At 55.9% G+C, this 17596-nt stretch overlaps 2 protein-coding genes across 2 annotated transcripts in view; one reads left to right on the forward strand and one right to left on the reverse strand.

Annotated features, from left to right (window-relative positions):
- Nucleotides 1-1587: 1587 nt before the first annotated feature.
- Nucleotides 1588-8350, forward strand: CNN1 (calponin 1). Its single transcript, XM_006765810.2, has 6 exons — nt 1588-1820; nt 3797-3918; nt 6421-6487; nt 6584-6721; nt 6885-6995; nt 7452-8350. Exons 1-6 carry the CDS (start codon nt 1758-1760, stop codon nt 7842-7844), a joined length of 894 nt encoding a protein of 297 aa, XP_006765873.1. The 5' UTR covers nt 1588-1757; the 3' UTR covers nt 7845-8350.
- A 3090-nt stretch (nt 8351-11440) lies between these two features.
- ELOF1 (ELF1 homolog, elongation factor 1) overlaps nt 11441-17596 on the reverse strand; it is a 6395-nt gene continuing 239 nt past the window's right edge. The window contains exons 2-4 of the mRNA XM_006765811.2: nt 12580-12713; nt 12384-12454; nt 11441-12074 (exon numbers count right to left, since the gene is read on the reverse strand). Of these exons, the coding sequence (XP_006765874.1) occupies nt 12010-12074; nt 12384-12454; nt 12580-12695 (252 nt within the window). The 5' untranslated portion in view covers nt 12696-12713 and the 3' untranslated portion in view covers nt 11441-12009. The remainder of the gene's footprint in view (nt 12075-12383; nt 12455-12579; nt 12714-17596) is intronic.

Here is a 17596-nt window from a genome sequence, read left to right on the forward strand (position 1 = left end):
GGCCCCTCTGCGCCGGCGGAATCCCGGAGGGACGTGTTCGAATCCTGGCTCTGCCACCTCGTGCTGGGTGCCCCGGGCCGTCGGCTTCTCTTCTCGGTGCCTCCTCTCGACCCCACTTCGTCAGGCTGCTGTGAGGAATGAGTTAACAGATCCAATGCACTTAGTACGTACCAGGAGTTAATTGTTAGTTCATTCAGGTATGTTAGTGTACCTTCCACATGCCACCACCGGTCCCTAGTTGCCTTAGCCCAGCCATTCTCAAACGGGACAGATCTGTCCTCCCTCCCCCAGGATCATGTGTCCATCTCTGGAGGGAGACATTGCTGTTTGTCAAGACTAAGGGAGTGTTACTGGTATCTGGTAGCAGAAACCCGGGATGCTGCCCAGGACGCGCCCCACCAGGAAGAATTATCCAGCCTGATGACAACAGTGTCCGCTGAGGTTGAGAAACCAGCTTTTGCCTCTTAGCATTAAGGGCAGGGACCTGGGTTCAAATCCTGCTCTGCCATTGGCAAGCTGTGTGACACTGGGGAAGTGATCCCACACTCCGTGCCTCAGTTTCCCCATCTTTAGATTGTGTATAATAGCAATGCCCACTCTGAGGGTGTTGTGAGCATTGAGTTGAAACATGTACAGTGTGTGCAACAGGGCCTGACATAAGGATTGTTGTCATATTAGCATCTCACAGCTGTGCCTTTAGCATATGGCCAGCCAATGGGATGTCCTTAACATGGTACATTCCTGGCATGTCAGCCAGATGTCACTAATATGGCCTTGACAATACGTGGCATGCTGTGGGCACGTCACCCTGTGGTCCAGGGGTGAGAGCTGGCTAGCTGGGGCTGCTTGCAGGAATTCCCTCCAGGTCATCGTGGCTGGGACAGGGATTTATGATGATGTCCATGGCCGGAAGCCTGCTAACACATTCAACCCAGACGGGGAGGGTGAGATCCGGGCTCTTGCTCCCCCCAGGGTCTTATGAGGGGCTGCAGGAGACAGAGGTGGGCTGTGTCTGTGTGTGAGTGTGTGTGTCTGTGTGTGAGTGTGTGTGTCTGTGTGTGAGTGTGTGTGTCTGTGTGTGAGTGTGTGTGTCTGCCAGATTCTCAGCAGAAAGGACTGCCATTCCTTGAGCTCTCCCCTGTGCCAGGCACTGCACTGGTCACGGCAGAGGCCTTGCTTCTGCTGATTCTCACATGGCCGGCATTACCATTCGCCCATTTTACAGATGTGATAACAGAGGCTCAGAGAGAAGGGAGTTGTCTATAGTTAAGGGCTGTTGGTTTCTGGAGTTAAACCGAGGGCGTTTTAACTACCACGAGTGGCAGTTCTGCCTCAAGACCAGAGAGAGACACGGAGAGATGGCGTCAGAGATGCCAACAGCCTCTGAGACAGACACAGGGACTGGGAGACCCAGCCAGAGGCCCCATGAACAGTGGGGGTTGGGAGGAGTGGGGTAAGGTTGGCCTCTGTCTGGCTAAGCCCCCCACAAAAGAATAACCCAGGCCGCCCCCCTAGGTGGAAACAATGACACAATCAGCTCCCAATACCAAGGCCCTGACATCACGAAAGGGGGGTGGCCAAGGTGGGGGGGCGCCCCGCCCCTTGGCAGGCCCCCGTGGCCAATGGGACGGCCTTGGAAGAGGCCCGGGCCGCCTCCGTAGCTTCAAAAACGTGTGAGGAGGGAAGAGGGTGCAGACCGAGCCTCAGCTGCTGCAGCGTCCTCAGAGCCACTGCCACCACCACCACCACCGGCCAGCATGTCCTCTGCCCATTTCAACCGAGGCCCCGCCTACGGTCTGTCAGCCGAGGTCAAGAACAAGGTAGGGCTAAAGGGCCGCCCCTGGTCTGGCCTACACACTCTGCCAGGCCAGAGGCCCCGCTCTTGGGGCTCCCTGGACGCCCTCCTGCCTGTCCCATGTGACTTGGAACCTGAGAGGGAAGAGGGACAAGTATACCATAGAGGTTACCTTCCTCGCCCTCTTGAGCATCCCAGAGCCCACAGCTACTGCTGGGGGGAGGGGAGAGTGAGGGGCACGCAGGGAACCGCAGGCAAACAGAGCGGCCATTCCACTGTGAAGACCCCACTTCATCAGAGTCCCCCGTGAACCCTTTGTTTTCCTGGGGGGCTGGGGGACACTTGTTGATCATCCCCACTCCCCCAGGCTGACAAAGAAATTGGGGAGCACTTGAGAGCTGGGGTTCCTGGGAGGTGAAGTCTAGAAAGTGAAGGGAGAGGAGGCAGCTGAGGAGGGCAGAGTGGGCATTAGACACAGGGCAGGGGTCTCCTAATTTTGGCATTAGGCAGGCCTTGAGACATGACCTTCAAGCTATGGATGGGTAAACTGAGGCTCCGAATGGAGAGGCAAGTAGCTAGGGTCCTACAAAAGGGAGGTGCAGAGCTATGCCCTTGGCCTCGCCCCCCTTCTACACCAGGATGGGGTCAGCTTCTCCAAGGGAGCAAACTTGAAGTCTCCAACCGACTGGAATGCCCCCATGAGGCCTGCCAGGGGAGGAGTCCCAGCCCCATTCCACAGAGGGGAACACTGAGGCGCAGGACGGCTTTTGCCAGGGAGCAGAGCGAGGAAGTGTGGAGCTAGTATTGGAATCTGTTGGGGATCCTCGTGGCTGGAGAAGTGAGCAGGTGGGGGGCGGGTGCTCATGCGGGAGACACATCCCAGTGCTCCCCGCCTCTGCCCCCCCTTCCAGTGCCGGCCCAGGAGCCCAGAGGAGCCGCCACGCCATATAAGGAGGCCTCAGGGAGCCCAGCCCCAGGGCCGTGCTATATAAGGGCCGGTTTGCTTTATAAAGCCAGGCTGGTGGGGAGGGGGGTGGCCGGGCCTGGGCCAGGTGAGGGGTCCACTCTCTTCCCCCGCCCCCGCCCCCAGGAGAAGGGGCAGTCAGGTCCCCCAGGGGCTGGGAGCCTGTCTGGGCTGGAGGCCGAGGATTCTAGAGAAATGGAGATTCTGGGAGCCTGAGACAGGAGAGAGACAGATGGGGGAGGGCGAGCCAGGGGTGAGATAAGACTGAGACTGGGATGGAGGGGTGGGGGTGGGGGGCCGGGAGACAGACAGGCCCCACCCCCACCAGAGGCAGGGAACCTGAAGTCCAAAATGGAGAGTGATCCACAGATGGATGGTGGGCCCCACCCCCAGCCAGACTCGGAGAGATGGGGACAGGCTACAGGGCCAAGGAAAGACAGACACAGCTGGGGAGAGACGCAGGACCCCGGGAGTGGGAGAGAGACAGAGAAACAGACACGGCGCGCACTCGGAGCCAGAAGCAAGACGGAGACGAGGCCCGACCCTCTGCCAGAGCGGGAGCCCCAGATGACGACCTGGAGACAGACAGAGATGCAAGACAGAGCAGACCCCTGCAAGGCAGCATTCAGGGCACCTCCTCAGGGCTCCTCCCCCTTCGCCAGAGGCTCCCAGTCTTCCAGGAAGGGGGGGGCCAGGAGGGAGGGGGGCGGAGAGGAGGCAGGGCCAGGGAAAGCAAAGCCCCAAGTTTGGCCTGGAGGGGAAACCGGGAGGCCAGGCACCACCCCCAACTCAGAGTATCCCCCCCTCCACCCACCCGTTTGAATTCTTGGTGCCAAACCTCAGAATGCCCGGAATGGCCCCCTGGGCAGGTGCCACCTCAGCCCTGGCCCTCTGCCCCCGAAGGCACCCCCCCACCCCCACCCATGGGCACTGGCAGAATTGCCTTAGTTGGGAAGGGATGGGGAAGGAGATCAGGCTTAGGGAGCAAAGCCTGCCCCCCAAAACCTCACCATCATCTCCGTGCCCCCCACCCCCAGCTGGCCCAGAAGTACGACCTCCAGCGGGAACGGGAGCTTCGAGAGTGGATTGAGGGGGTGACAGGACGCCGCATAGGCCCCAACTTCATGGACGGCCTCAAAGATGGCATCATTCTTTGCGAGTAAGTGGGGCACGGTTGGCCCAGACTCTGCCTCGGGCTCACCCCCAACCGGTATTCATTTCTCCGCCTCAACCCCTTCACCGACCATGAGCTGGGCTGAGCACTTTCTACCTCAGACCTTAAACAGCCCTCCTCTTAGATGGCAAATAGTCATGGTGCCCACTGCACAGGAAAGAAAACGGAGGCCGAGTCAGGTAAAAGCTCACCCACAGTCCCTGCATCTCCCACGGAAATGACTCCAGGTTCTAGCATCTCCACCACCACGCGCACAGGCCCATCTATGGCCTCCAGCGTCCCGAGAAAGAGAGGTCACAGCTAAAAGACCACAGGCAACATCGCTGGCTTGGTGACATGGGGATGTGCCACAGTAATTTAAGTAGGCTCTGATGTCCTACCCTCCTCAGAACTCAGATCACCGCGAAAGATGCAAACCTCAAAAAAAAAAAAAAAAAAAAAAAAAAAAAAAAAAAAAAAGGGATTTTATGCTTATAGATAGAGTTTTGGCCCTCACAGCTCTCCAGCTGACTCCAGACCAACAGCCCCAGTGCTGGGCGGTCCTGTCTGTGTCTCTGAGTCTGACCCGGGCAGGTGGCTGAGGACCAGAGTGTGCCCTTGGGAATGTTCCCGACCCAGCCCTAGTGCTGAAAGGGGGGCAGACAGGTGTCTCTCGCGCTACAATATCCACTGGGGACAAGGAGTAGGGAGACAGCCTGGTGTCCCCGCTCAGTCAAGGCTGCTGGGGGGGCCTTAACGCGTGCAGAGCCGCCCTGGCTGGTGTGGCTACGTGGTTAGAGCATCAGCCCTTGGACCGCAGGGTTGTGGGTTCAATTCCAGGTCAAAGGCATGTAACGGTTGCAGGTTTGATTCCCCGGCCCTGGTTGGGATGCATGTGAGAGGCAAACCATCGATGTGTCTCTGTCACATTGATGTTTCTCTCTCCTCTCCCCTCCTTCCCTCCCTTCCACTCTCTCTAAAAATCAATGGAGAAAATATCCTCAGGTGAGGACTAACAAACAGAGTGCAGAGCCACTCACCCACTCGGTCCCCGCTCACCCGGCAGTGATGGAGCTCCCGCTATGTGTCAGGTCTAGGCCCTGGGACAGTGAACAGGCAGACTCGAGCTCACAGGGAGCTTTAGTCCTAGCAGGGACATGGGTTCCACAATCCATGGGACAATCACGTACTTGCTCATGGTGGGAAGTGACGTGGGAAGAGTCGTGGGGAGGATGGGGGCCGGGGCGGGTGAAGGCAGCTGCTTTGTGCAGAATGGGCTGGGAGGTCTTTGAGAGGTAACATTGCGCAGAACCCTGGGTGAAGTGAGGGAGGAGACCAGGTGGGTGTCTGAGGGAAGAGTGGGCCAGGCAAGGGGGCAGCCAGCCGGTGCAAAGGCCCTGAGGGGAGTGGCTGGCACAGGAGGATTGGGGAAGCGGAGGGGGTCGGTCAGGGGGCCGGGTGACATGGGGCCTGGTGGTTATGCTAAGGAGTTAGGAAACCATGGGAGCATCTTGAGGTGGGGAGTAACTGGAATTGTTTTTAAAAGGCCATTCTAGCTGCCAGAGGAAGGGTCTGTAGGGGATGAGGTGGAAGCTGGGAGCCCACAGAGAGCCGCTGGGGACTCCGCGCAGGGCGGTGGGAAGCTGTGGCCTTTGGAAGGCAGAACCAGAGCCTTGCTGAGGGGCTGGGTGTGGGGGGACAGAAGGCAGAGGAGAGTCAAGGACAAGTCTGAGGGCGTTGCCTGTGCCCTGGGAGGGTGGGTTTCCTGAACTGGGGAGAAGGAGAAAGTTCTGTGGGCAGAGGCGGGTGTCAGGGGTCCGGGGTGGGTGCATTGAGTTGACACATCCGTGTATGGAGCTGGGGTGGAAAGGAGGAGGCCGGGGCTCCAGGGAGGTGCTGGGGAGTGGCTGGCATGTCAGTGGCATTTGAAGTCAAGAGACTGGATGAGGTCAAGGGGTGAGTGTGGCAGAGGTAAGGCCTGAGCTGCAGGCTCTCCTCGGTGTACAGGAGTGAAGGAGACCGCACGGACTCCAGGAGTGGGGCGCACCAGGGGACCCCCACCTTCGACAAGGAGACTGACAGACAGTCTGCTCCTGTGCTTCGTTTCCCGCCCCCCCCAATATTTTTATTGATTTCAGAAAGGAAGAGGGGGAAGAGATAGAAACATCAATGATGAGATTCATTATCGGCTGCCTCTGCACGCCCTGCACTGGGGCTTGAGCCCACAACCCGGGCATGTGCCCTGACCAGGAACCAAACCGTCACCTCCTGGTTCACAGGTTGATGCTCAACTACTGAACCACAGCAGCCAGGCTGGTTTCCCAACTTGGTCCTGCCTGTGTTTTGGGGGTGTATTTTGGTGAGGGATCCAGGTGAGAGTGACTGCAGTGGGAAACAGCAACATGGATGTCGCCTACGAACTGTCATCCTGACCCCTTGTCCTGTTGGGTTGGGCATGGGTGGGGCAGCAGGGGTCACCCTGTCACTCCTCTCCCCTACTCCTTGTAGGTTCATTAATAAGCTCCAGCCAGGCTCCGTGAAGAAGGTCAATGAATCGACACAAAATTGGCACCAGGTGAGCCCAGACTCTTAACTCTTTCAACCCCTCGCCACAGCCCCTCAGCACCACCCTCTGCCCCGCCCCTATCTTGACTGCCCCCTGCCTCTCCAGCTGGAGAACATAGGCAACTTCATCAAAGCCATCACCAAGTACGGGGTGAGGCCCCACGACATCTTTGAGGCCAATGACCTGTTCGAGAACACCAACTACACCCAGGTGCAGTCCACCCTCCTGGCCCTGGCCAGCATGGTGAGTGTGGCTCCAAGGTGGGCATGGGCCGGAGGGGCTGTGGGCGGTCTGGGCTGGAATTCAGGTGGGGCCACTCACGTCCCTGAGCCCAGCGTGGGTGGGAGGGGACCGTGCAGCCCGAGGCCCCCTCCTCAGTCCCTGCCCCCCTCCCTCCCTTCCCCAGGCCAAGACGAAAGGGAACAAGGTGAATGTGGGTGTGAAGTATGCGGAGAAGCAGGAGCGGAAGTTTGAGCCGGAGAAGCTCAGAGAGGGGCGGAACATCATTGGGCTGCAGGTACTGCCCTCCCCACCTGAGGCTCACTGCCCGGCTGGAGGTGGAGGTGGAGGTGGAGGCGGGACGGCGTCCTGGTCCCTGCGGGCTTTGGGGACAGCAAGCGTATTTGGCCTTGATGCTCTAACTCCGCACCTGACCCACTCCCGCAGCAGCGCTAGAAGGCAGGCTGTTACCTCAGACCATTTCTATGGAAACAGGCCTGGAGAAGCTGGCCCAGCCGTCAGGCTCTCCCAGGTGACGAGCGGCCACGCTGGGACTTGAAGCTTTCAGTCAGGCCTGGGTGCTCTGAGCCACTCACTGAGCTGTGACACTTTCTCTGGGCCTCGGCTTCCGGTCTGTAGCCTGAGTGGAAACAGTGCCTTGTTAGAGGCCTGTGAGTGTCCACGGGCACCGGCACCTCTGTGGTCCGTGGTGAGGCTCTGTAACCTTGAAGTGCCTCTCCTTCTGGATCCTTAGATGGGCACCAACAAGTTTGCCAGCCAGCAGGGCATGACGGCCTATGGTACCCGGCGCCACCTCTACGACCCCAAGCTGGGCACGGACCAACCCCTGGACCAGGCCACCATCAGCCTGCAGATGGGCACCAACAAGGGAGCCAGCCAGGCCGGCATGACGGCTCCGGGGACCAAGCGGCAGATCTTCGAGCCGGGGCTGGGCATGGAGCACTGCGACAGTCTTAACGTCAGCCTGCAGATGGGCAGCAATAAGGGGGCCTCGCAGCGGGGCATGACGGTGTATGGGCTGCCGCGCCAGGTTTATGACCCCAAGTACTGCCTGACGACCGATTACCCGGAACTGGGCGAGCCTGCCCAGAACCACCACCCACACAACTACTACAATTCTGCCTAGGGCCCTGGGCCTCCCGCCTCCCCGCCCCAGGGAGGCTGGCTGCTGCTCAGCAGGGCCTAGCCCGGCCCCGCTAACCCCTGCCCCCTGCATGGCGCCCTCCAGCCCCTGGCACCTGCCTACAGGGTTAGCATTGGGGGGAGGAGCAGACTGGGGGGTCTGTGGGGGGGGCTCTCCTCCCTGAAGCACTGCAGGGTCCAACATCGAGCCAGGTGTTCCCAACAGCATCCAAAGGACGCACTGAGCAAAGCTACCCCAGCTGCCCCCTACTCCCTCACAGGTGGGTTCCCCCCAGGACAAGAAGCCCCCCAAGCAAAGCCCCCCGAGCCCAGGCTCAGCCTGCCCCCACCCCATTCCCACAATGGGAGCCAACTGCATGCCCAGAGACCCAGCGGACACACGCGGTTTGGTTTGCAGCGACTGGCGTATGTGGATGTGACAGCGGTGTTTGTAATGCGAGCACTTTCTTTTTCTATTTCACTGGAGCACAATAAATGGCTATAAAATCATCTGAAGACTCAGGTTGCTCTGTCCTGGAGCCTGTATGGCTCTTGCATATGCACAAACAGCCTTGCTCAGATACCCTGCATTGACCAAACACACTTCTGCACAGGCACACATATTCCCACACACTCTATACACACAGGCTCACAGCCACTCGGCTGGACCCAGGACACACGGACATGTACTCTCACACACACCTCTTGGTGGGTATGGTGTGCACACGCTTGCTGCAGCCTTAGAGGCACCTACAGATACACATGCAGTACACACTCCCATATAAAAAGACACGTCACAATGCACCCTCTCACATATGCACACAATACCCACACACACATGCTCAGTACCCATGTACTTTGCCAGGGGGCCTGTGAGTTGTGAGGAAAAACCCAAGTGCTGGGATGGGCTAGACGGAACAGGTGACCTTGGGCAAGTCACTTCCCCTCCTCAGGTCTGTTTTTCCATCAGGAAAATGGGGACAGCAAGGCTCATGGGGAAGCTTAAATGACTACACCAAATAGGATGTTTGGCACCGACCAATGGACAAGCTGGGTCCTGGAGGCCCCTGTGGGCAGGGGGACCCCGTTAGTCCTGGATTGCAATGTGTGGAGGGTGAGAGGGAACAGGGCAGTGGGCGAGGATGGGCATTTTGTGGGCCCAGGGAAATGGCCCTTTACTGACTGGCAGAGCAGTTGAGCAGCTGACTGAGGGCATGGCTGTCTTCTGCGCCAGGCTCACTCTGCCCTCTTCTTACGGCTGATCCCCCAGTCTCGCCTGCCATTCCAGGACCCGAGAAGTCTGTGGCCAGGCCGCCAACCTTCCTGTTTCAGAGGGGATCCTGTTCTGTGATGTCGGCCCCAGTCATCCCTCTTGCAAACCACCAACTGTCAGGGTTCCAAGGAGAGGACGCAGCCATGCAGGGGTCACAGCGCAGCCTTCTCTCCTCCCCTCCCCAGGGCAGGGGATGAGGCTGGAACGTGGGGGATCTGCAGACAGACATCAGAAGACCTACATGCAGATGATTTAGCCCTCGGGGCCTTGTAAACTGGATTCCAGGCACTCTTGGCCTGGCTACTGTGAGTCCTGCTCCCCGAGGGCCAGCTCTAGAAGCTACGCTGAGGATCCACGCCTGGCTCTGGGCCCTGCCTCCTGTGGAAAACAGCACCATATTAGCACTTGGTCTGTGAGACTGGGGTGGGCGGGCCCTGGATGCCAGAGGACTGAGCCCCCCTTCCCTGGACCCCAGAGGCAATCCCACCCAGGCCCGTCCACCACTTGGCCCATGACCGTCTCCTGTCTGGACCAAACCTTTCCTGGGGCCTTGGCGGGGAGCACCAGGAAGGAGCATCTCAGGGCAGGGTGGACTTCAGGGGGCACATGCCAGATCCAGTAGCTGGGCCTGAGTGGTCAGGGCTTCCTGCCAGCTCAGCATTTGACTGTTCACATCCCTCAACATCCAGGGTGGACTCTAGTCACTCAAACCAAACGAGGCACCTCCATCCACAGTGTGGCCCCTGGAGGAAAGCTCCATCATCCTTCCCATTGCACCAATGAGGAATCCTGCAGCTCAGGCTCAGGAGGCAGAGCTGGACCTGCCGCAGGCTACTGAGTCAGGACCTTCACAACCAGGAGGCCACCCGAGGGCACTGTGCAGTGCCCAGGTGCTCACCCTCAGTCATGCTAAGATGTGTGCTTTTCCCAACACTACCAAGCAAGGAACTCCGTTCCGACACTACCTGGAGATAGTATCAGATCCCATAGAATAAGGGCTTGGTCCTACAAGCTGGTCCTCCCCCACTTCAGCTGCCAATTGCAAGTCCAGGTGCTTGTGACCAACTGGCTATAGATCGTTCAGTCCTCAGAGAAACAGGTCATTTACAGGTTTATTATAAAAGGGCATAAGCCAGGAACAGCCTGATGGAAGAGCTGCACAGGGCAAGGCTGGGGAAGGAGAGAGGAGCTGCCCTGTGCTCCATGCCCGGCACCTCCCCAGTTCACCAACCTGGAAGCTCATCAAACCTTTTTATTTAAATTGAATTTATTGGTTGATAAAATTACATAGGTTTCCCCATAGCCAGTTTGGCTCAGTGGACGGAGCATTGGCCTGTGGACTGAAGGGTCCCAGGTTCAATTCCGGTCAAGGGCACATTCCTGGGTTATGGGCTTAGTCCAAAGTGCAGGAAGAAGCCAATCAATGATTCCCTCTCATCATCCATGTATCTCTCTCTCTTCCTCTCTGAAATCAATAAAAATATATTTTAAAAAATTATATAGGTTTCAACTGTTCACCAAATCTTATTGAAGATTTAGAGAGCTTAACCTGTAATCTCTCCCTGACCCTTCCCAGAGGTGGCTGGGAGTTCCCCTCAGTAATCACCTGGTCTTTCTGGTGACCAGCCCCATCCTGGGTGATCACACTGGAAATTCCAAGAGTTTTAGTAGCTCTGAGTCATGAATAGGGACAAAGATCAAAACATACTGGACTACACCGTGCATCTGGCTGGTACCTCCAGCCTTCGAGACTCCTCACCAGCCTGGGACAAGGCTCCCTTTAGGACCCTTACTCTTCTCCAGAGCTCCCCAGCCCCACAAAACCAAGAGCTGTCCTCTCAGCCTGCACTCTGGGTGGTGAAGCCAGGTGTCTTGCGTTTAAGGACCAGCTGTGCTGCTTTCTGGCTGTGGGACCTTGGGCCAGTGACCTCCCATCTCTGGCCTGTTTCCTCACCTGCAAGCCTGGGGCACCTGCCTCACGGGTGGCTGTTGGGACAAGGGGGTAAGGCAGGCAAGCCTGAGAGAAGCCACTGCAAAGGGTGGCTCTTGAGAGTTACCTCCATCAGCCAAGAAGCCTTCCCTGACACCCTGCTCCACGCACCCCAGCTCCGTTGCCCTATTTCTCAGTGAACTAAATTCTTGCCCACGTCTGTGGGGTCATCGGAGTTCCTTGCGCCCAGCACTGCCATGGTTTTACCCTGGATGCTTGTCTAGTGGACAAATGTTGGAAGGACGGACCCCACCCCATTTCCAATGACCTGCCAGGCCTCCCTCTCCCCCCTCACTGGGCCCGGGAGGCTGACCAAACCCAAGAAATCAGACAGGAGTCTGCATCGGCTGCTTTATTTAAGGACTGGTGACTAACAGTCCCCAACTCAGCCCCTCCCTCCTCTATAAAAGCAACTATACATAAACCGGGGCCCCCTGCCAGGGCCCAGCCAGGGGCCAGTGGTGCTGAACCCCAGGCCACAGTCCTTGGAAGGCAGAGGAGGCGTGCGGTCCAGTTCACACGGGCAAGGTGCTGGGGAGCTGGGTGAGGAGGCGGAGAGTCCCGAGGCTGTCTCTGCTGGGCTTGCTCTCACCCAGGATGTCAGGACATTGGCCCCGGAGAAGCCAGGGCTCCAGAGCCAGGGGGTCAGGGGCCGAAAGAGGGAGCAAGTCAAAGGGCTTCTGGAGCCAAGGGAGGCAGTTCAGACCCCCGGAGGCCCCTGCCCATGAGCACACCCCCATGGCCACACTTGCAGTCACACATTCACATCCACATCCACTCCATACACAGGCAGGGGCTGCGAAGGCCCTGGACCCACACCCCGGACCTCAGGAATGTCTCTGGATCGGTACCCAGCGGGCTGGTCCTCAGCAGCGAGTCTGCAAAGGGGGTGGGTCCTCTGTTTTGCTACTGATTGGCGGCCTCACAGGCATCTATCCAATCACTATACACGTCCACCGGTTCTGATAGATCTGAGCCGTTGGAGTCAAGGGCAAATGCCGGCATCCGACACCCCCCCTTTCCCGTATACACCTCTGCTGCTCACGCGGATGTCAGCCAGACCCCTACCCTGCGCACTATCACCCGCTTAAGCAAGCAGGTAGCACCCATTCCTCTGGGTGGCCAAGGCCCTGCACAGGATACACAACAAGGCCCGAGATGCAAGGGCTTATTCTACCCCTTGCCCTTGGTGAGGAGCCCTTGAGCAGCCCATTCTGGGCAGGGCAGCCCTGACCACCCCATCCCCACCCCCTGGATAAAGCCCAGTTTCCCAAGGATACACGTGATGGGTGTCTGGAATTCCTCTAGGCACACAGTACAAGAGATGACTCCGGTGTTACGGGCACGGTCCCTGGAATGGGAGGAGATGGAGGGACTGATAAGCAAAGAGGCCTGTATCTAAGGGGGAGCCAATTCCCACCTGAGGGTAGGGGAGGCCCCGTGAGGCAGGATTCCTGGCCCCCACCCCACGCTCACATTTTCACGTCACAAGATTTCTCGTGGTTGCAGAAGGGGCAGGTGAACTGGGTCTCTAGAGTGCCTGTCATCTTCTTCTTGGGGGGTGGCTTTCGTTTTGACTTTCTGCGCCCCATGTCTGCAGGAGGGTGGACCTGTGGGGGGAGGAGGACAGATGTCAACGACTCACAGGACCCAGGAGGCCCTGCAGTGGCTGGGCCACAGTGAAAGGAGGACTTTCACAGTGGCTCTCTCTGAGGACATCAGACAATTCCAGTGCACTCTGGGTAGAGGGGGTGAGAGCAGGTTCTAGATTCTAACCCTGCCCCAATCCCACTTACTACATGACCTCAAGTAGGTTACTTAATCTCCCTGTGCCTCAGTTTCCTTATTTATAAGATAGAGATGAGGTTGCTAGCTCAGAGGGGCTCACAACTGCACTGTATATGGCCCATCCATCGTTGGCACCTACACAGGAGGCCACTGTTCCCGGTGAGGGTAACACGAGTGACTGACAGGCCAGTTGTCCAGTGCTGGGCAGAGCTGAAGTGCTGTGGAGCCCATGATTTTAGGAGCAGCTGCTCCTCTTATCAAAGGACATGCAAGGACCCCCCAGGAGGAATGACACTCAAGGGATTTGACAGAGCCTCCGACGGGCTCCCTGGGCAGAAGAGGGGCTACTGGACAGAGAAGACTACCCACAGAAGAGGGGCTACTGGACAGAGAAGTGTTTCAAGCGGAGAAATGCCATGTAGAAGGCCGAGGGGCAGGTGTCTGAGTGCTGGGCTAGCGGCTGGGGACCAGGCAAGTGGGGGAGGGGCAGGCTGAGGAGGGAACAGACGGGAAAGTTTCAAGTGTTTAGCTGGATCCTGACCGCGAGGGAGAGAAACAACAGCCTCACCCTGTGCTTTTAAGGGACTGAGGAATACGGGTCAAAAGCCTGGACAAAGATGGAAGTCAGAACCGGGACAGGGCTGTTTGGGGAGGAGAGAGCAGCTGGCAAGACTGAAGAGACAAATCAGTGCAATGAGTGGGTATGCGAGAGACGGAAGAGTCCAGAAGGACCTCCAAGGTTGTGATGGGCGGGGCTGTGTCGAACACAAAAGAACAGAGTTGTTAAAAATGAGTCAGGTGCCACTGGGGCATACGTCTTGGAGGCAGAGACCACTGAACGAATCTCCATGCCAGGCGCTGGGCTCAGGGCTCCGCATTCACCAATCCTGAGCCTTCCAAGGAGCTCCCCCTCCCTCCCAATCACACTCTCTCTCTCCACTGCTGGTTCTAGGATCATTCCTCCGTGACAGGGGAGGTCGGCAATCTGCCAGAAGAAAGACCAGAGTTTCATTCAGATTTAGCAATCACTTCCTATGTAACATCCTCACCATTTTTAAAAATATATATTTTATTGATTTTTTACAGAGAGGGACAGAGAGTTAGAAACATCAATGAGAGAGAAACACATCAATAATTCAACAAACGACAAGTGCTGGAGAGGATGTGGAGAAAAAGGAACACTTGTGCACTGCTGAACAAAACAAAACGAGAAACATCGATTAGCTGCCTCCTGCACACCCCCTACTGGGGATGTGTCCGCAAACAAGGTACATGCCCTTGACTGGAATCGAACCTGGGAGCCTTCAGTCAGCAGGCCGATGCTCTATCCCCTGAGCCAAAATGGTTAGGGCACATCCTCATTCATTTAAAAAAATGTTTAAAGTCTGGCCAGCGTGGCTCAGTGGTTGAGTGTCAACCTATGCATCAGGAGGTCACTGTTCGATTCCTGGTCAGGGCACATGCCCAGGGTGCAGGAGGCAGACAATCAATGATTCTTTCTCATCACTAATGTCTCTATCTCTCCCTCTCCCTTCCTCTCTGAAATCAATAAAAATATATTAAAAAAATTTTTTTAAAAAAAAATCACCCCAAAAAACCAACAATTTACAAGCAAGGAAATCCAAATACTAATCAACATGTTAAAAGATGCCCGAATTTAATAGTAAGCTGGAAAACCCCAATTAAAACAATAATGAGATAATTTATGCTATTTAAACTGGCAAAAAGTAATGATAATATCTGACAAAAAATTTTTAGGGGGTTTCTAGGGATACAAACTACACAATGAAAGTGAAAACAGGTATAACCACTCTGACGAACTGGTAGTCCTCATTCGGGTGACAACCTATGCATCAGGAGGTCACTGTTCGATTCCTGGTCAGGGCACATGCCCAGGGTGCAGGAGGCAGACAATCAATGATTCTTTCTCATCACTAATGTCTCTATCTCTCCCTCTCCCTTCCTCTCTGAAATCAATAAAAATATATTAAAAAAATTTTTTTAACTTTTCATTACAGTTTACATTCAACATTTTGTATTAGTTTCAGGTGTACAACATAGTGGTTAGACAATCATATACTCTACAAAGTCTTCCCGATATTCCAGTACCCACCTGGCACCACAGTATTACTGACTGTATTTCCTAGGCTGTACTTTACATCCCCATGAGTATTTGGTAACTCCCAATTTATATTTCTCAATTCCTTCACCTTTTTCGCCGAGCCCCAATCCCCCTCCCCTTTGGCAACCATCAGTCTGTCCTCTGTATTTATGAGTCTGTTTCTGTTTTGTTTGCTTGTTTATCTTGTTCTTTATATTCCACATATAAGTAAAATCATATGGTATTTGTCTTTCTCTGACTTATTTCACTTGGTATAATACCCTCTAGGTCAATGGTTCTCAACCTTCCTAATGCCGCGACCCTTTAATACAGTTCCTCATGTTGTGGTGACCCCCAACCATAAAATTATTTTTGTTGCTACTTCATAACTGTAATTTTGCTACTGTTATGAATCGTAATGTAAATATCTGATATGCAGGATGTATTTTCATTGTTACAAATTGAACATAATTAAAGCATAGTGATTAATCACAAAAACAATATGCAATATATGTGTTTTCCGATGGTCTTAGGCGACCCCTGTGAAAGGGTCGTTCAACCCCCAAAGGGTCGCGACCCACAGGTTGAGAACCGCTGCTCTAGGTCCATCCACGCTGTGGCAACATCCTCAATGTTAACTGAGGATGTGTCCAAGTCACTGAGTAAACAAAAACAGCCGGCAGAGAACACCCGCAAGTCCCCAGGACCACCCATGTGGCTTCCCTCCTTTGCCTTGGACCAACATTCGAGGTCCACATAAAAACAGTTTGTGTCTCTACTAGATCATTAACAAACACACTCCCATCATTAAAAAACAAACAAACCACCACAAAACAAAACACCTCCTTCTCTGCGGCGTTTCTAGTAGAGCTGTCTGTTTCCCTCCCATTCTCTCTCTACCACCTGCCTCACGCTGGGGCAGTCCCCACCCCTCAGGGCACTGGACAAACTGGTTTTCTCTTCCTGCCCTTCCCATGGGACCCTCAGAACCTCACTCTTACACCCCTGATTCCCTGACAGTTCCTTTCACTCTCAGCGGCTGCTGACCTCCCACGCCCCCCAATTCTCTAATGAGGAGCCCACCAGCTCCATCTTTGGGCCCTCCCTCTGCCCACACTCACCTCCATGCGATCTCACCCAGCCTCACGGCTTCAGATGCCCCTTCTACACGGATGCCACCTGCCTCTCTGGCCTTGCTGTGTCCTTTGACCCACAGACCCACCCCTCTACCTGTCTTGGTCACACCTCCATCTGATGCTAACAAACATTTAAAAGCAACCTGTCGAAAACTGAGCTCCTGACACCTCAACCTGCTCTCTCCCAGTCCTCCCCATCTCCGCAGACAGCAAATCCATCTTTCCAAAAACCCCGGACTCATCCTCGATCCCTCTCTCTCTCTCTTACACCCAGCTCTTATCTGATCCTGTTGCTGTTGCTCCTCTAAAACACATTCAGAACCTGACCACCTCTCACCACCTCCAGGGCCACTGTCCTGGTCTGAGTCCAGAGTCCCGGTCACCTCTGGCCTGGATGATCACAACAGCCTCCTCACTGGTCTCCCTGCATCTCCACATGCAAATCCCAGAAGGGAAGGGACTTTTGGCTTTTCTTCGTATCCTCAGAGCTGAGAACTGTTCATGGCACAGAGCTGGCGCTCAACAGATACTTACTGAGCCAATGAATGAACAAACGAATGCCAGGCCCAACACTACACCACACAATGCTGCAATCAAGGGAGGCAAGGTTTCTGCTCTTGTGAAACTTCCATGGTCGTGGAGGAAGACAGACCCTGAACAAGTTAACTAATGAGGGAAATCACTCCCAATATTGTTAAGCCCTGCAAGGTTAACCCCAGGGCAGGTGAAACACTCCCAGGGGCTGCTTCAGATAAGGGCAGAGTGGGAAGGACCCGCCGGGTAGGTCACTTCTGATGAGACCTGAATGACCAGAAGGCACCACGCAAGGCAGTCCAGGCAGAGGGAGAAGCAACTGCAAAGGCTGCGAGGCAGACGCTTTGGTGGTGGTGGTGGTGGGGGTTGGTACAGCTGAAGCTCGGCGGACAACGGGGAGATGCGGGGAGATGGGTATGAGATGCGACAGAAGCGGAAGAGCAGCAGCCAGACCCCACCAGGCCCTGCAAACTTCAGGAAGGTGTGGTCGGTTCTGCAGCCCATGCTCTCACCTACCAGGGCAGTTTCCCCCAAAGTCCAGCCCTGGGTAACACCTCCAGCAGAACCACCGGGCGCCCTCAGAAAAGGTTGGTTTCTGGGCCTCGCCCAGATCCACCCGCACTGGGATGTCAGTTCTGGGGGGCCGGGCCGTAATCTGCCCGCTGCTGAGGCCCAGCAGGCGCAGTGACCGGTGCGCATTAAGCGCTCAGTAACTACGTGTTGGATGAATAAATGATCTCCCGAATCAGAAGCTACAGATGTCCCCCCCCGCCCCCATCTCATTTTACCCGGTGGCTACAGTAACCCACCCACCCCACCACAGAACTGGGGGCTGAACTGCCAAAGCCCCAGGGGTCTCGGTCGGTCCTTTGGTGACGACGACCAAACGCGCCGACAGAGGGATGGGGTGGGGTGGGTCGGGTCGGCCTCCGAT

Source organism: Myotis davidii, unplaced genomic scaffold (genome assembly GCF_000327345.1).
Source record: "Myotis davidii unplaced genomic scaffold, ASM32734v1 scaffold1439, whole genome shotgun sequence".
Lineage (NCBI taxonomy): Eukaryota > Metazoa > Chordata > Mammalia > Chiroptera > Vespertilionidae > Myotis > Myotis davidii.